Here is an 18,726-nt window from a genome sequence, read left to right on the forward strand (position 1 = left end):
TTAATTTGCAATAATAGAACTTTCACACTTGACCAATTGTATAACAAAACTAGCACCCATTTGCCTAAATGCCATTATCATTTAATTAAGCAGTGTGTTCTGCCGAATAACAAAGCAGTAATGCTAATTGATATTAAGACTTCTTTCTTGCAGAATAGTAATGCTATAGTCACCTAGGATGTGCATCTTACTAATTACCAAACAAAAACTGAGTAGCTGTGCTCACGTGGAGACATAGCAAGGGTCACTCAGCATTAGTAATCCTCATACGTTCTGCCCTTTTGCTTTCAGTTATCTGCAGAAAGTGCCATGTTGCGTTGATTGCAGAGTCACTTAGAACCCAATCCTGTTTTGTTCCTGATAGAATATACAGATTGGGCTTCTCTGACAATGATTGGCACTGGAAAGATTGTGGACAATCTGGCTCTCTGATTCATATGGTGGAATTGTCCAAAAATCAAAATATTCTGGTTTTAGTAGAAGAAACCCTTGAGGCTAGGTTCTCACTGCATCCGTTCCACTTGCCGCAAAGGAGTGAGGAGGCATCAGGCAGCTGGTTACCCAGCTCTGGCATCTCTTGAGCTCTGCCACTCCTGTTGTGCAAGAGTGGGCAGGCAGCTGGTGCAGAAGCCAGCTCCATCAGATTTATGCCATTAGGGAGTTCCCTTCCACAAGGGAACTACTCCGGCAGCCATTTATGACCATTGCTTGGCTGGCTGGTTTTTGCTCACATGGTCAGTGTCTAACTGATCGCCATATGTGGGGGTCAGGAAGGAATTTCCCCACAGGTCAGATTGGCAGTGCCCTTGGGGGTTTGTCACCTTCCTCTGCAGCATGTGGGGTGCCAGTCACATGCTAGGATTATCTAGGTATATCTCATTTCATTGTTTCCCTGCCATTGCAGGGACCTTGGGCACTGGTGTACCTTGGTCCTTCCAGTTCTCTGCCTGTGGCACATAAAAATGATGTCTCCTGCGGGCTGTAATACTTTGATCTAATTTCGGCTGTTGGGTTTAGTGTGCAGGTGTTGAGTGGTGGTGGTGGCCTGAGAGATACAGGATGTCAGACTGGATGATCTGGGGGGTCCCTTCTGCCCTTAAACTCTGTGACACTCTGATCAGAAGCTGCACCACCGCCGCACAACCCAGAATCTCGCCTTTGAATTGAATTTTATCCCTTCCATTAGCACCATCAGGTGCTGACAGTTGCTTCTGCGGCCTTGGTCAGGTCTTCCCACGTCATTTCTTGTTAGCTCTCAGATTACTCTTGCTGCTGACTGGAAAAACTAGGGGCTCCCTCCTTCAACAGACAGCTTCAAACACCTGGGAAGTCTTCAGCATGGAGAAAAGGGACTAGCCTCAAGCAGAAATCTGAATACATGGGCTACCTTACCTCACTTCCGCTGAAGCTAGGAGCTGGGTTAAAAGGGGCAACGCTCCTCTCAAGCACGTGAAGAGTCTAGATCCTGTGAGCTCTTCATTGTGTTGTACGATGCAGCCACTTCATTTCCTTGTCTCTCTTGTTACCTTCTTTGATTCCTGTAATCTTGGTTTTAGTGTTTATTTGTGACCACAATAAAAAAACCATAAACCGTGCTGGTGGCAAAGATTCCTGCTTGAGTATATTTGCTTATTAGTCACATGCCAAATCAACTGCTCAGCTGCTGGTGAGCCAACTTCTTTACTCAGTATTGGCCTTTGCACCTGAGTGAGTGAAACCCCGCCAGATGCAAGCATAGCTGAGAGGTAACAGGAACATCTATTCTATCTGGAAGGGCTGATGGCTTCCTACCCAGGAATACTGCATTGGTGAGGCCGGAAGGGAGGGGACCAAGGTGTGTATAACTGAGGCCAGGTCACCATCAGCCAGGAAGAGATGGAGGTTCGTAGCCAACCCAAGATGTTAGAAAGTGAGCGTTGTTATGACAAATCTGGTAACGCACCCTAAACACTAGTCTGAAACAAAACTGTGGGCATTGGAGCCCTTCTGTCATGACACAGGCAAATACACCTCCCACAGGATGGACTTAATTATCTGCATAGTCATCATCTGCTTGCTTTGGAGAGAAGAATATTAGCCATTCTTTGAAGCTGCCACTGCAGCTGTCCCTGTTCAGTTCCTTTACTGTTATTACTCAGCCCTACTAGCACAGGCTCTGAGCAGATGATAAAGACAGAACCATCAGACTGGTGCTTCCAAACCCTGCATCTCCTGTTATGTTCACAGCTTGTGAACCAAAAGAGTAGCAAATACCAATCAACACTCTCTGTATTTCCTCTGGGGCTCCACAGACTGCTCTGCATATGAAGCCACATGCTTCCAAAAATGGCCAAGCTGTGCTTCAAAAATGGCCTAGGACAGTTTTGGGTTTGTCTCTGAGAGGCAGCATGGTCCAGTGGATAGTGCACTGGACTGGGACCCAGGAGACCTTGGTGCTCAGCTCAGCTCAACCACTCACCCTCTATGTGACATTGGCAAATCACATCTCTCCCCGCTCTTTGTCAGTCTTGTCTACTTAGGTTGCAAACTCTTCGGGGAAGGGAATTTCTCTTACTTTGTGTGTGAATAGCACTTAGCAAAACAGAGCCCCACAATTCAGTTGGGGCCTATAGAGCCGAACTGTAATATGAATGTTAATCAGCTAGGTTCACAACTATCCCTGAAATACCAAGTCATCTCAGACATAAACTGTTCGTCTCATTGCGAATACCTGAGATGGTCCTTCTCTATGTTTACATGTTACATTTTTCCCAGTCGGTGGCCTCTTAGTACTGTTACTGATGAGGCGATAACAGAAGGCATTTTTCATGTTGTGAAAGATAGTGATGTGTGGCTCTCATTTGCACTGGTCTCAATTTGTTTACATTTAAACACCTGGAACCACTCTCTTCTAGAGAAGTTGACTTCTATGGACTGGCCAGTCATAGGCTTTGTCTGTACTGAGGGTCTGCCCTGAATCCAGCCTTCAAAGAGCAGCCACTCTGCAGTGGCACCTGCGCAAACCCCTAATATAGTGGTTTTCAAACTTTTTTTCTGGCGACCCAGTTGCAGAAAATTGTTGATGCCCGCATCCCAACGGAGCTGGGGATGAGGGGTTTGGTGTTTGGGAGGGGGCTGAGGCAGGGGGTTGGGTGTGGAAGGGTGCAGGCTCTGGGCTGGGGCCAGGGATGAGGGGATTGGGGTGCAGGAAGGGGATCTGGGTTTGTAGGGGTGGGGGCTCAGGGCTGGCACAGGGTTGGGGTGCAGGCTTACCTCCAGTGTGTCCCAATCCGCAGTGCAGCCAGGGTGCAGAGGCAGGCTTCCTGCCTGTCTTGACACTGCAGACTGCGCTACACCCCGGAAGTGGCCAGCAGCAGGTCTGGGTCCTAGGCAGAGGCGCACAAGCAGCTCCGCGTGGCTCTTGCCTTCAGGCACTGCCCCCTCCAGCAGAGAGGGTGCTTGGGGTGGGGGCAGTGTGCGGAGCCCCATGGCCCCCCTGTCTGCAAGTTGGACCTGCTGCTCACTGCTTCCAGGGCGCAGCGCAGTGTCAGAACAGCTAGGGACTATTAGTTTTTACTGGGTGGCCGCCAGGGTCCCTGGGTGCTGAGCAAGGCGACCCAGTGCTTTGCATTCCACGACCCACTACTGGATCGCAACCCAAACTTTGAAAACCACTGCCCTAATACATACAGGTAGATGCTATTGCATCAGCAGAGCTGCTTGAAACCGAGGTTAACTGTGTCAGTGCCAATAGCCATTCTGCCTCTCTACCCAAAGGGTTTACACTGGTTCAGCTTTGCTGTGCCGGGCCACTGATGGCAGGAACTGGGGCAGATTCCCAGTGTATTCAAAGCCTTATCTTTGCAGGTGGAAATAAAGTCTATTCCTAACAACAGCCTCTTCCTACCGTGGCTAAAACAAGATGATGGGGGGGAGAGCGCGGTGATGGTGATCATGACAATTTTACCATATCAGGGTTGCAAGAGCACTATTCTGTACATAAAATAGCTGAGATTGTGTCTGAGTTTTCCCTTAAAGCAGGGATTAAAATCCTTTCATAGCATGAGAATAAATGTTTCTCCTAAACAAAATGACACTGCTTGCTCCTGAGGCACAGATTTAACTTTCCAGCTGGCTAGCAGTAAATCTTTGCCATAGGTTAGGAGTTGGGAGGAGTTAATAATTCACCCTTCCTGAAGTTTCATTGCTGGGAGCTCACATTTCTTCAGACCTCTCTAGGACCTGGTGGCTTCATTTTAACCCTGGGGGGCATAGGTAGAGTTAGAGCTATGTGAAATCTCATACCTCGTTTTTCTGTTTGGGGATAAGGAAGAGGAAGCGGTGTTCGTTCACCCCGTTATACAGCCGAGTTGTGTTTCTTGGGTCACCGGTTTCTTCTCTGTGGATCTCGTTGTGTGGCAGAGCCATGGCTGAGGGGGGAAGTGGGGAGCATTCCCCTCTCACCTAGAAAGAACACAATCCAGTGTAGGACCCGCATACACAGTCCCCTTTGGCGCACTTGGTTTAATTTGTGTATCAGCTGAAAGCCATTGCCTTTATTTGCTTTGCCTTTTTTCCTTTCCAGCCGCTGGTGCTGCTGATGGAGTGGCCTGAAGCCACCAATTTTGCCTGCCTGATAGCAGGCTACTGCCGCCTCCTGGTGGACACCAAGAAGATGATCTTTTCTAGGCCATCCAGCCAGCCGCCTCCTCCTCCTCAGATTTCCAAGGCAGGTACGTTTCAGCCTCTGCTTTTTGTGCCCCCTACCCCGCTGTTTAGCATAGTTAGGAAAGGAGATGAATTCCTGCTGAAATCTCCTCTGCATCGGGATGGAAGCAAAACCAACAGGGGCCCTTTCGACACAGCAGGCAGCATTGGCTAGCAGGAAAAGACCAGGTTTCAGAAGACAGAGGTTCTAGCTCTGGGTATACCACTGACTCACTGAGTGCCCTTGGCAAATCATTTAACCTCTTGGTTCCTCTGTCTGTGAAAGAGTATCAGTAATTATACTCCTACCTCTTGTCACATACAAAGCAACATTTAGTATCATAATATCCAATCCACATGGAAGATCTAAGCTGGCTCAGCACATTTCTGTTATTTAGAAAGACTTAGTGCCACCAGCAAAAATCAGCACCGGATGCCCACAGGTCAGCTTGCAATGTTCCTGCAGAGATGATGTGCAGACGCTGTGACTCACGATCCTGCAGTTGGCATGAGTTTTCAGGGTTCTTCGCTGAGGAGACTGTCCTGAGCATCTGTGCAGAACAAAGAGACCGTACTTGGGAATGTTTTTGTGCTGCCTTTACTGATCTGCAGAGATGCAGATTCAGACACACTGACATCCTCCAGTGGGTGTTGGAGGAGCTACGCTGGGGACTTCTGGCACTGCCGCTGTTGTGCGTTAGAACCGAAAGTGTATGGCCCAGGTTCCCAAAAATGACTCATGATTTTGAGTGCCTGAATTCTGAGGTGTCCAACCTGAGAACCTTAGAGAGGCCTGTGTGGAATTCAGGAATGTGTGCTTAGAACATCTGGAAATCATGCCACCTTTAAAGGGGACTCGTATTGGGCACCCAAAATCACCAGTCACTTTTGGAAATCTTGGCCTGTGCGGGGGGCAATACAGAGTGTAGAAGCAGAAGCATTAGCCAGGCAAGGAGATTCTTCCTAACTAAGATGCACATGGAGTTTCATATCTCCATTTGAGATGGGGCTAGTTGACGCTACCTTAAAGAGGCGGTACCCGTCACAGGGTTCCAATTCTGTAACTGAAACAAATGTGTCAGGGTAGATCCAGCCCCTTCCTCTGCAGCCACAAAGGACTCAGTGCCACATTGCATGGGGGTGGGATTGGGGAGCTCTCTCTGTGTCCTCATGCAGCTGGATTTGGGGGGTAGGACAGGAAAAGAAGTGGAGGGAGGCAACGCATTGGTGGCTGTTTGGATCCAACAGCCAATCTATCCCTGTAACATGGTGACACAGGAGTCCCTGTGGCCTAAAGGGTGAAATTCTTTCCCCCTTCAGCCCCACCGGCACCCGACGCACCAGCCCAGATGCCCAGGTTTGGTACAGAAGGGTAGGGATTTAGCCTACAATGACAGTTGAGTTTTCCTCAGGAGAACGTGTTTCTGCAGAAGGGGTCAGAGAGCCCCAACGGAGTGAGTCATATTACCTGGGCTCTGAATTTCCAGGCTGCAGTCAGCCTGTGCCAAAATCTTAACTGTAAAATCAAGCCCTGGTTCCCACTCCTTGCCTGAGAGAGGAACACATCTGTCTTCCTTGGGGCCCACTGAAGTCTCCTGTGGAACTGTACCTGTTTTAAGGGTGAGTATCATGTGCTGGTATTATCAGTTAAATCCACCTCCCTTTGATGAGGTCGAGCAGATCAGCTGCCCTTAGCAGGAGCCAGTACACTTTGCTGCAGAATTGTTCAGTCAGGTCATGTGCTTCACCCATGAAAATCCTCTCAAAGCTGGTGTTAACACCAGCGGTGACAGCTGATAGCTCAGCTGTTTGCCAGCTCCTCCTTACCCCCCAGGCCAGAAACATACCCTGCTAGCCCACATAAGGAATTCAGATATGCAGCAAAGGTCCCCTCCTTGCTCCCAGCTTTCCCTTGAAGCAAATGGGCTCTGGTTCTGTGCCATGGGCAGATGGCTAGTGCCCTATAGTACCAGGCAAGCACCCTGAGCTCAGTTTGTGAAGCCAGCCTCCTGCTTGCCCCTTGCTGAGGGGTCTGCAGGTGCAACAGTGTGCTCAGCCTGAGACTGGGAGATGGGGGCAGAGGGAGTGCCTTGCGCTATGCTGCAGTGTGGTCACTTCAGGAACGGGGACCATGTAGGCAGAAGTTAGGTGGCTGTGATGTAGGGATGTGTACAATGGGTCCCACTCCCACACAGACAGGTTTGTCACTTGAGCGTTTCACCCCATCTGTTCACTTCAACCTAGACCTGGAGGTTACACACTTCTGGAAGAGAGGGAATAGTTCAGTCTCCATGTCCCATTCAGTCCTCAGCCTCTCTCTTGAGCCTTCCAATGAGCGAGCTGGCTTTGAACTGGTGACCTGGAAGTCCCATCTGAGTCGGCAGAGACATACAGTTCCTAAGAGAAGAGGGGTTCATGATGGAGGATTTGCTGTTTAGCTACACAAATTTAGCCCCTAGGCGCTGATGTCTCCATTTAAATGATACATTTATTCTTGTGGCACCTTATAGACTAACAGATGTATTGGAGCATGCTAGTCTATAAGGTGCCACAGGACTCTTTGTTGCTTTTTACAGATCCAGACTAACCCGGCTACCCCTCTGATACTTGACATTTATTCTTGTTGGGGTTTTTATATTGCAGGTGATGAACGGTTTAATACAAATGTGCAGATTGGGAGACAAATTGCCCAAGTTGCTGAGCTAATGAATTCAGTTAGAATTTATTTGATTTTGTTTATATTTTGTTACAAGGAACCTGTGTCCTCGGCACTAGTTCACAGCAGCTCTGCCGGGAATGCAGTCAGAAATCCCCCACAAGGCCTGGACTTTGTCTCACCTGCACAAAGAAATCTCCGGAGAGTGGAGGACACTCCATACATAATGTTTACTACTGATGCTAGAGAGCTGTAGTTGGTTTAGATGGTCTTGGTATACTTGGTCCTGCCTCAGTGCTGGGGGCTGGAACAGATGGCCGCTCAAGATCTTTCCAGCCCTACATTTCTGTGATCAGCAAGATCCAATGGCTGGAAGCCAGAGCTAGACAAATTCAAGGTGAACATAAGGCACAACTCTTTAGCCATTAGAGTAATTAACCAATGGAGTAGAATCCCAAGTGGCAGATTCCCCATCACTTGGGGTCTTTAAGTTAAAAGTAGATGTCTTCCCAACAGATAACTAGTTCCACCACACACCTTTGGGCTGGATGCAGGAACTACAGGGTGGGGTTCTCTGGCCTGGACTAGATGATCACAATAGTCTTTTCTGGCCCTAAAACCTACGAACCATTAGAATGAAGCTGGCAATTCTAGCTGCTGCGTCTAGGTGGGAAACTCCAGTTCTGCTGACTGTCCCAGCTCGTTCATTCACATAGAAGACATCTGCCACTCTACTTAATGCACCTGGTGTTCTGGCTGTGCCATTGCCTGAAGTGAGCCACAGAGCATATGAGCACGGCACACATCACCGCAGTTTGTCACAGGATCCTTTCTGCTGGGTCGCCGCCCACCTGTTTTTACTGCTATTGCCCAACACAGAAATGATACTTTTATGCATGTCCTGGACCTGTATATAAATTCTCTTACCTGACTGAATACTGGTGAACGTGCCCCAGAGCTGGCAGGAGACTGCGGAAGCTGGGTTGGGGAATGTACCAGGTGCATTGCTGGAGAGCATCTCAGCCGAGCTGGGAAAAGCTCTTGGCATACTGCGAGGGAGGGCTAGGCTTGGCTTAGCTGTGCTGGGAAGTGGGTGTGCTGGAGGAGAACAAGTAGCTGTGTCCCCATAGATTGTGCCCTTTGTGCTGTTGCATGTTCCATGCCCACTGTGATGTCCCAAGGATTTTATTGCAATAGGTCGACTAGCAGAAGGCAGGTGAGTGTTGGTGGCTCCCTACAGCACAGAGTAGATTTCCTGACTGTCCCTTCCTTCTCGTGGGCGCTGCTCTAACATGGTCATTGCTATTTTGGTTTAGATTACATCAACGCGCACAACACCCACCAGCCGGCTGCAGTGGGGCACTCGGGAAAGAAAGAGAGCGGGTTCGTGGGTGGCACTGCCTCCAGCCCCAGGGAATCCAGCCCTCGAGTTCCCAAGGGGTCAGACTCGGAGCTCGTCAGCTTTTGTTACCTGCACATGCGGGAGCAGAGGAAGCGACGAGAAAACAGGACAGACATCAATGAAAACCTGATCTTCTTTGAGGAAACCAGGCCCAGGACCAAATCCGACCCCACTTCCAAAAGCTCCGGCCAAGGCTATGACGGTGTTGCCAATGCGTACAACCCAGATGGCCTTGACCAGGGCCACCAGGCAAGTAGGGCAAGGGCCAACACCATGGACAACCACATGAGGAACGACGCCATGCACTTCTACTGTAACTCCTGCAAAGCCAAACTCAAGAGCCGGCTAGCCTCTCGAAAAGGTGGCAAGCCTGGCAGCTCCCATGACAACATAGTGGACTTGATGTCCCTCCCGCCTCCGGGGAGCGATGAGGAAGAGGACGAGACCACTGCCCTGCTCCCCGCTATTGCTGCTCCGCCTCCGGGTTTTCGAGATAATAGCTCTGATGAGGATGACCCCAAGCGCAGGGCGGCCGCACAGAGTCAGGAGCAGGGCCGTCACCTCTGCAGCATCCTGTACGACGAGATCCCCGTTACGCTGATAGACAGCGTGCAAACGAGGACGGTCCGAGACCATGCCCAGGAGCTGGACGATGCCCTGGTGTCCACCCTGCAGGCTCTGGAAGCCCTAGCTGCTTCGGAGGATTGTCCGCACCCCCAGCCACAACAGACAGCAGGTAGTGGAGTAGGCAGAGCTTTTGTGCTTCCATGTACCATGTGGGGGTGAGTCTCCCCCTCCCTTTCTCTCTCCTCTCATTCTTGCCTCTCTCTCCTTCCTCTGTCTAAGCTTTGATTCATATTTGTAGGAGATTCTGGAAGCACAGGCCTTAGCGAGAGCCCCACCCTGGAACTAGTGCAGAGAGGGAGCAGCTGGGCAGGTGCTGGGAAGCTTTTGGGGGGCTGGGGGATGGAATCCTCCTGTTTGAACTGGAGAGCAACAGCAGTTCCCATAGCTGGCAGGTTTCCTCCCTGCTGCTGGGATCCATCTAGCTCCTGCACCCCAAAAGCCATGCAGGCTGGGCCACAAGAAAGCCCTGCAGAGCAGAGCAGAGCTCCGACACGCAGGGTGTGCCCTGGGCTGAGGGGTCCCCCAATCCTGGCACCCCTCTCTCTGTGGTGTACCTAGGGTGACCAGATGTCCCGATTTTATAAGGACAGTCCTGATTTTTGGGTCTTTTTCTTATATAGGATCCTATTACCCACCAACCCCGGCCCGATTTTTCACACTTGCCCTCTGGTCACCCTAGGTGTACCCTCCGTGGTGCTGCTGACACAGCCATGAAGGAGGGGGAAGTGGGGTAAGAGCTGCAGGTTCTTCAACACGCTGCTGGAAAGATTACAAGCAAACTTGGGGAATTCTCTCCAGACAGTGCAGGGTTGATGGTGGTCTCAGTGACTCTCTGATCTATGACCTCTGTCACCAACAACAGCACAGCCAGTGGATGCTGCCCAAATGGCCAATACTCCAACATGCTTTGACAGCCCCTCAGAGAAACTCAGCATGATGTTCCACTGGAAGAAGCTGCGGGATCTGCTGCTGGCTGCATGGTGTGACAGCTAACACAGCACTGCTGCCCTCTCTTCCCCAGGGAATTGAGAAAGGGGCTGAGTTGAGAGCTCTGTCTGTGCACAAATCAGGCCCAGCATGGGTCCAGAACTCCCCTCCTCAGATGCGCTCTCAGGCTGGAAGGAGAGTTCAGTCTTTGCAGCACATCTGCTCCCTCAGAGCAGCAATCAGTGTCAATTGTGATGGAGACACCTGTCCACTGTGAACTGGACTGGGACCACATTGATTTCACACAAGCCAGCAAACAGTTTGTCAGATGGTAATGACTTTCAGTCACCAGTGAATTTGAGCCAGCCACCTAGAAATGAAAGACTCCATAACCCCGTATCGGTTCCCTGAGACACCCTCAGCCACTTCCCTCGCACCCAAGGCTGATGTCAGAGACAGGGTGTCCTGTAGAGATGACACCATCAGTCTCCAGTATGCTGCAGCATCTTAACTGTTCATAATGAAGAAGGGAAGGAAATCCCGGCTGGCAGTATGCAGTAATATCCTGGTTACCCTGCACCCATAGGGACCGACTCCATGGGTGCTCCGGGGCTGGAGCACCCACGGAGAAAAATAGTGGATGCTCAGCAGCTCTTGTCAGCTCCCCCTCCAACCCCCAGTGCCTCCCACCCACCAGTGGGCCTCACGAATCGTTGCCTCCTCTCCCAACCTCAAGCCCACCACAAAACAGCTGATCGTGGCAGGCAGGAGCCTGGGAGCATGAGTGGCAAGTTTGTGGAAATTTTGGCGGTGCCTAGAACCTGCCCTCCAATTCCACCCCCCAAAACTCTACCCCCACCTGCCTCTGGGAGGGGGCTTGGAGGGGAGGTCTGGGGTGCAGATCCTGGGCTGGGGATTAGGGTGAAGGAGGGGTGCAGGGTGCAGGCTTTGGGATGGAGTTTGGGTGCTGGATGCAGGGGGTGGGTGTGCAGGAGGGGTTATGGGGTGCAGGCTTTGGGACGAAGTTTGGGTGCAGGCTTTGGGCTGGGGTGGGGGCATAGGAAGGGGTGAGGGGTGCAGGCTCTGGGAGGGAGTTTAGGGGTGGGAAGGGGTGTGTGGGAAGGGGGAGGGAGTGCAACCTCTAGGAGGGAGTTTGGGGATAGGAGGGAGTGCAGGGGTGAGGGCTGTGGGGCTGAGGATGAGGGGTTCATGCTGCAGGCGGGGTTCAGGGCTGGGTCTGAAGATTAGGGTGCAGGGGGATGAGAGCTCTGGCTGGGGCTGAGGATTAGGGTGCGGGGGGATGAGGGCTCTGACTGGGGCGGAGGATTAGGGTGCAGGGGGATGAGAGCTCTGGCTGGGGCTGAGGATTAGGGTGCGGGGGGATGAGGGCTCTGGCTGGGGCTGGATTGGGTGCGGGGGATGAGGCTTGGTGGGTGAGGTTAGGGTGCGGGGGGATAGGGCCTCTGGCTGGCATGAGGATAGGGTCGGCCGGGGGCAGAGGCTCGGCTGGGCAAGATGGATTAGGGTGCGGGCGGTGAGGATCTGGCTGGGGCAGAGGATTAGGTAGCGGGGGATGAGGGCCTGGCTGCAGGGACTGAGGATAGGGATGCGGGAGGGATGAGGTCTGCTGGGGCTTAGAGGATAGGGTGGCGGGGGAAGAGGGCCTGGCTGGGCTAGAGGATTAGGGTGCGGGGGGATGAGGCACGCGGGGAATGAGGGATCTGGCTGGGGCTGAGGATTAGGGTGCAGGGCAGGAGAGCGGCTCTGGCTCGGAGGCTGAGGATTAGGGTGCGGGAATGAGGATCTGGCTGGGGCTGAGGATTAGGCGCTGCGGGGGGATGAGGGCGGCTCTGGCGGGGCTGCACCGAATTAGCGTGCGGGGGACATGAAGCTGGGGGGTGAGGTTTGGGGCGTTGGAGAAGGCTCAGGCCTAGGGCAGCGGTAAGGGCAGCGCTGCCTTCCATTAGTGAATGGCGGCGTAGGGACCCTGCGGGCAAGCAGACAGCAGTGCTGGCGCGAGCCCAAGCAGCGAGGGGAGAGGACGCAAGCAACTCTCTCCTGTCAGCGCAGGAGAATAAGGAAGGGGGAGACACGCAGAGGGGAGGGGTGGCAGGCGGGGGCTGGCGACCTGCTCCAGCAGGACAATGGACGGAAGGGCGGGGGACACTAGGAGATGGGGGACTGGAAAGGCAGGGGTCTGCGGACTGCTCATAGGCGGGACGCGAGGGATGGGGGAGAACGCAAGGCGGCGGGGCCCGATCCAGGCAGAGGCCAGGGAGATGAGACACAGTTCCAAATAATTGTGGAGCAATGGCGAATCCGGCCTGAACTACTCCTCGGAGCCCACTAGTCAGCAAAACTGGTTATAACCGCGATATGCCTGGGGGGAGGAAGCAGGGGCGGAAACTGGGTGGAAAGAGGACGAGAGGCCAGGGCCTGGGAAGGATTGGATTGAAAGTGGGGGAGGGCTTGAAAGGCAAACAAAAGCGAGAGGTCGAGAATACCAGGCACTTGGAAAGTTGACAACCTGTGCTGCACCTGTTCTTATGGGAAGAGCTATAGTTATACCCTCACCTCATCGCATGACATGAGAGTGCAACTGCCTTTGAGATCAAACGCCCAAGACAACCCATTCAGTCAGCCCTTATCCTGAGGCAGCTGCTTTGCTTTGGGGAACCGCAGAGCAGTAAGCATGCCTCTCATGTGGGAGCTGATGTGCCAGACTAAGTAGATACGTGATGCGAGCCATCAAGAGCTCGGGCATGTGCGATACAACCTCACCATAGGCAGTACACACACTCGACGTCAGACATTTCGGGTTCGGGGTCACAGAGTTAATACACTGCCCGGTAAGATTCATGCAGACACCTGTAAGCCACCTTGGCCAGGTTGCCCTTTTAAGTGCAAATCGGTGTACTGTCAGGATTGGATTACTTAAAGGCTGAGTAAGGGTGATCGCATAAGGCCTCCCTCGACTCAAAGTCCCGTCTCACACGCTTCCAGCAGCCGTTGTTATATGCAAGGTTTCCCTATTAGCACCATGATGACTCCCCAATCCGCTCTCCCTGTTTTTAGTGTGGAACCCTTCCAGGGCTCTTTTCCAGGCTTAAATGTGCTTGTATGAATTAAGTAGCAAAGCCAGAGTGAGCTGGCAATCAGTCTCTAGTTAGACTTGCTGGATAATAATCTCCCATTTGCTCACAGAGCCATTGCAGAGCAGGTGAGCCTGTCAGATTCTCAGCCCCTAATCTGTCTAGCTCCTGGAGGTGGGTCGGGAGGAGGGAGCTCAGGTTTCTGCTGAATACTTTTTTCCTCCAACGGATACTGTGGTGTACTGGACTCTCTACCCCTCTGCGTTGCGGTGATGAGACCGGACATGATACGTCCCTTAATGTTCCTCTTCGTGTTTCTCAGGTCTGATTGTTCTGGCTCACAACGCCCGACGTCTCCATTGTGACTCCGGCCACGAACCAACTCCTCAGAGCTAACGCGATGTCTCAGAGATGGTCTCGGCCATCGAAGCAGCACCAGAAACGCCGCCTATTCCGCCCAGCACATCAACAAGAAAAGCTGCTCGCCAGGGAAGGACCTTCCTTCCAATCGAGCTGTGCTGCCCCAAGCTGTCCTCACTCGCCATCCTCTGGGGCGCCAGGAGCAGCCTTCGCTGAAGCCTAGCTTTCTCTAACCAGCACACCACCTGCTTCGCAGCAAGATTAAGCAGGAGCAGCAAGCGATGAGAGCAGGGTTACATGACTTGGACTGTCGCAAGCCAATGCATCACAGCAGCTGAATGACAGAAGAACAGAGGCATGACAATGCCAGCTCTGAATGCAAAGGCCCCAGCCACTCAAAAGCAGCCTTGAGGTGTCATGCCAACTGCGACCCTCGAGCAGGACCAGGTGCAGGATCAACGGCGAGAAGATGCCCCAAAGAACGGTCCAGCTGAGCCCTAAACTAACCCTGGATCTAAGGTGGGATGACCTTTTCAGCGCTCAGCCAGTGGTGAGCAGAAAAGGTCCCCTGCCAGGGCCACCGTGGTGGCTATCTCAAAGCAACCAACAGGCAGTGGGAGCAGCAGCTGTGTGCCTTCAGTAGCAAGCATTCAAAATTTAAAAGGGAGTCACCAGCTGTGGAGACCTTAGTGTGACTGCCAACGCACAGCGCAGAGCGAAGCCTCTCTGAGCGAAAGAGCCTCATGGCAGTAGGGCGAACAACTTTTCCATCCCCCCCTGTGGGTGGCGAAAGACTGCAGCCCAAACTCTCTCAAAGAGCTAACCGCAGAAAGTGAACGGAGAACTGGAGGGAAGCCGCAAGTGGGGGAGCCAGGTCAATAAAGCAAAGCGACGTGCTAATCTGCCTATCAGAAACACATTAGTCCTGTGAGCCAAGGGGAGGAATGCAGCATGAAAGTTGTGCCAAAAGCTTAAAAACAGAGGGTAGCAGTCTGCACTCTCCGTCCACCAGTGGTACTGTCCAGGAGAAATTGAGGATCCGAAGAGGGCAGATCCACTGGTGTCCAGATCTTGAGGGCTTGCAAATTAAGTACGCCTGTGCCTTCCAAGAAAGCAGAAAGGTCCTGGCGGTGACGCATCAGGGACTCTGATGTCAGCTAAACCAAAGCCACCAAAAGCCTCATTTCAGGTTGAGGAAGCTGTTTTCTGCTACCTTCCCGACACGGCTGACGAAGGAGATAGATGAGCGGCAGGCCCAGCTGCAGAAGGTGAAACAGTACGACTGGAATCCCTGGAAGAGCTGCTCAGCAAAGACCAAAGGTGACCTCCCACCACCGGATACCGCTGCACCCTTCTGTGCCTGGCGCAGCTGTCAGCTGAAGAGCAGCCCTGTGCGAAAACGTCAGGATGTCCAGGGAGCAGAGGCGCAGCGAGACTGCAAGACGATCTGTAGAGGGTGAGACCGCACCCCAACCAGATAGCACACCAGAGCTGAGAGGCAAGGGAAGGAGAAGGCCCCTGACAACCAGAAGCAGGCAGAAGCAGGTAGACTTAAAGCATCGAGCAGCCCTTCTAAGAGCAGGCGGATACGATCCACAAAGTTTAGAGTCCAGAGCACATACGGTCAGATCCAGAAATGGCATGTCTTGTTTTGACAACATGCACCTCCCGTGGAGAGTGCTGGGGACCACCTACAAGAAGCTGATGCGCCGCTATACAGTGTCAGTGAAATAGACGGCTCAGACTGACCAAACATCTCCCTCTCTGACATCTACCAGGCACCTATCCACCAAGCAAGACAGGGTTGCAGAGTGAGGGTGATCCGGGGCTCATACGCGCTGTGCCTAAGAGCAAGATCCAGGAATCCCCAGAACAGGTGACCATCTTATGTTCAAATATCACATTGGAGAAGCAAAACCAGAAGGGCCCGATGGCTTACCCTCATCCAGGAGGAGATGTACCCCTAGTCACGCTGAGAAGCTGCCGAAGAAGACATGGAGGAAAGAAGTGCTGCTCCATCCGGTATGCTTCTACTAAGGAAGTGGATGTGGCAGATGAGGGAGTGAGAAAAGATGAGCTCTCTTATTCATCCCATGGCAATCCTGCCAGGCATGAAGCTGGACATCAATGATCCCGGTAATGGCAGGACCTCCAGGTCCGATTGCCACTGCCTGCAGCAGCCCTGAAGGACAGCAGACCCAAGAGATAGACTTAAGGACCTCCACGTTTGAGGGGAGCCTGGCTAAAGGTCCAGCCTTCGAGGCCATGCCTATGCATGCAGACGGTTTCTGGCAGTGCAGCTGGACACTAACCCAAGCTCTGCACATCCTAAGGCAGTGCGTGGTGAGCCCCGAAATTCGAGACTGCAAAACCCTACATCTCTCACGCCTGGCCGAATACAAGCAAGAGCTTGCCCTGAGTCAAAGATTCAGGGCCTCTCTGCGCAGGGTGGCAGCTGTGGACAAGAGCCGACGCACATGCTCTAGCAATCGCAAGCAGCTCCAGGTGTTGAGCAGCCTCAAATCGAGAACATCGTGAAGCTAGTGTACATTCGTGCGTTCTGATCCCAGCGCCAGGAGCTGCTGAACAAGGTGGAGGAGGTGGTGGCGGAATTACACTTCTGCTGAGGCGGCAGAGGAAGTCGACAGCCAGAAACGCTTAGTCACCACCAACGGCGGAGCAGTCCGCCAGTGTCACCGTTGGAACTGTTATAGTACATTCACCCGCTCCTTGAAGACGCGACAATAAGTAAAGCTGCTAAGGAACCGAATGAGCCAGTGTATCCAAGCTGTGTGTCAATGGTTCTGTAGCGAGAGTGGGTCCATAGGTAAGTCCTGTTTGTACGGGGCTGCAAGGGGCAAGTCATTCTTTATTCTCGTGGAGTGAATAGCTGCCGGTGAGTTCGAAGGAAAATTAAGTCAATAGTTAGCTGTTTGCCGCCTGTAGATGGCCCAGGCAGCTACTCTGCATGCTCTCCATGGCTGGTCTTATCAGCTGACCTACCTTGGGAGTGTAGAATCACTCCCCGCCTGCTAATTTGGTTCTGGGTCTCCCCTGTGCAGACAGAGCGACATTTTTACTTTTAGCATGGTGCATACTGGGCCATCTGTAAGTAGGTAACGAGCTAACCCCAGTTCCAACTTGGTTGAGTCTGCTTGGAATCCAAGCCAGCGTCTTGCCATGTTAAACAGCTCTTATGCCTCAGAGGACCCTCAGACCTAACATGCTGCTCAGTTAGCCAGCAGATATAAAAGTCCCCAAGGCCCACATTAGGGGAGTGAAGTAGTCTCAAGGAGGGGGAATCCTATAGACCGTGATGCAGGGAGTTGGGTTCCCCTAGCAGACTTTCGAATGCCCATGCAGCCAGATGGGCACGCACTTGCTCTGGTCAAGGCACTAATATGCAATGTAGGCAACCCAGGGTTACACTTAATGCATCCAAGCAGGTCTTTTTCTTTTTGGCTGGATGATATAGCTGAGTACAGAACACCTGGGAACCCCAGCCTGTTCCATAATTAAGCCCACTGTGGCTTGTTATAGCAGTTAGGGGTAATCCTCCTTCACCCACCTCTCCAGGCGTGAAGGCTCAGTCCACAGCCCTGTTGGGACGGTGTGTAATGTCCATGTAGGGAGTGAGCAGCAGAGAAGTAAAAACAACTGGCTTCACCTATAGCATAAAGTTGGAAATTCACAGCTGTTCTGGAAGGGAGATACATAGGCCCAACCTCTTGAGCCAGTCATTCCCCACCGCCTGCTGAGTACGAGGTGGGGAGATCCTGGGAACTCTCTCTTACTAGTGCCACTGGATCGATTGCCAAGAGAAGTCGTTTTAGCATTTTGGGTTTTTTTCTCAGAGTGGTGGGGAAATGGTGCCTACTTGCTTCCATCATCTCAACACGCCCCAAACCTAGCATCCGTTCTAACAAATCAGAGCACCTTACTGGTGTCAGTGCACCTCCTCCTCCAAAACAGAGTCAGGGAAACCCCAGCTCATGCATCCACCTAATCACCTCCCCACTCTGCCTGCATGCCCACAGAGAACCGGCCATGGTGGAATCCCTGTGTTGTTGTGTTTTAGAGCATATGCAGTCCAAGTCCTAAATAAAAGAGAAATAGATTGGCTAGTGAAGGCAGGTGTCGGAACGGAAGATGCACACGTCACCCTTGTAGATGTAAAGAATGATTAGGGATCTCAATCCAATGGATCACCTCCTATCGCTATTTTATATGAAGACAATACATTTGAAATCTCTTGTTTTTCCCAATACAAGTTATGGAAATGCACATGTTGCTTTTAACACGTGTCCTTTATGTAGTGCCAATAATGTTCCTGGCGCCACAGCTTCAACAGCCTTATGCCATTTGGTCATCAGCAAAGAACGGAGGATCTCAAGTAATAATGGACAGAGCACCTCTTGCCACCGGCAATGTAGCAAATATGCAGTGGAATAGCCCAAAGCGAGTTCAGTCCATGGCAAGGCGAGCCTATTACAGTCCTGAAAGGCCCAACAGGAGGCTGTCCCCATCATATCTACTAAAAACGGAGAGTTTCCTTGAGCCTCCCACCTGCTATAAACCATTCCTCCATAAATCTCTCAGCCTAATAAGAGAGGAGATTTTTTATGTCTGTATATAGTACATAAATAAATAATATATAATAGTAGATATAAATATATAATATATAAAATTATATATAGCAAATTTATGTCTTGTTTTACAAACAAGATAAATATATTAATCTTAATTCCAACTGGTGACTTTGTGTCTGGTTTAGACTTGTGATTATGTATTATTATTATTACACACAGGCTGTTTTGCAAACATCAAAGCCTAATCCACCACGAAAGACAACGACCTCTGAGGAAAGCAGTAGCCATTTACAACACAGAGCACCCACTACAAACTGGTTTTTAGGGTCAGGAAATGAAGAAATACAGCAATGAATGAGAAGGAATAGTAATCGAAAATACCAAATT

General features: G+C 51.7%; 1 protein-coding gene across 2 annotated transcripts in view; it reads left to right on the forward strand.

Annotated features, from left to right (window-relative positions):
* FRMPD3 (FERM and PDZ domain containing 3) overlaps positions 1-18,726 on the forward strand; it is an 87,731-nt gene that overhangs the window by 62,899 nt on the left and 6,106 nt on the right. For both annotated transcript variants that reach the window (XM_075068720.1, XM_032772195.2), the window contains exons 13-14: positions 4,565-4,712; positions 8,659-9,480. In XM_075068720.1, coding sequence (XP_074924821.1) covers positions 4,565-4,712; positions 8,659-9,480 — 970 coding nt within the window. The remainder of the gene's footprint in view (positions 1-4,564; positions 4,713-8,658; positions 9,481-18,726) is intronic.

The sequence above is a fragment of the Chelonoidis abingdonii genome, chromosome 8 (assembly GCF_003597395.2).
Source record: "Chelonoidis abingdonii isolate Lonesome George chromosome 8, CheloAbing_2.0, whole genome shotgun sequence".
Lineage (NCBI taxonomy): Eukaryota > Metazoa > Chordata > Testudines > Testudinidae > Chelonoidis > Chelonoidis abingdonii.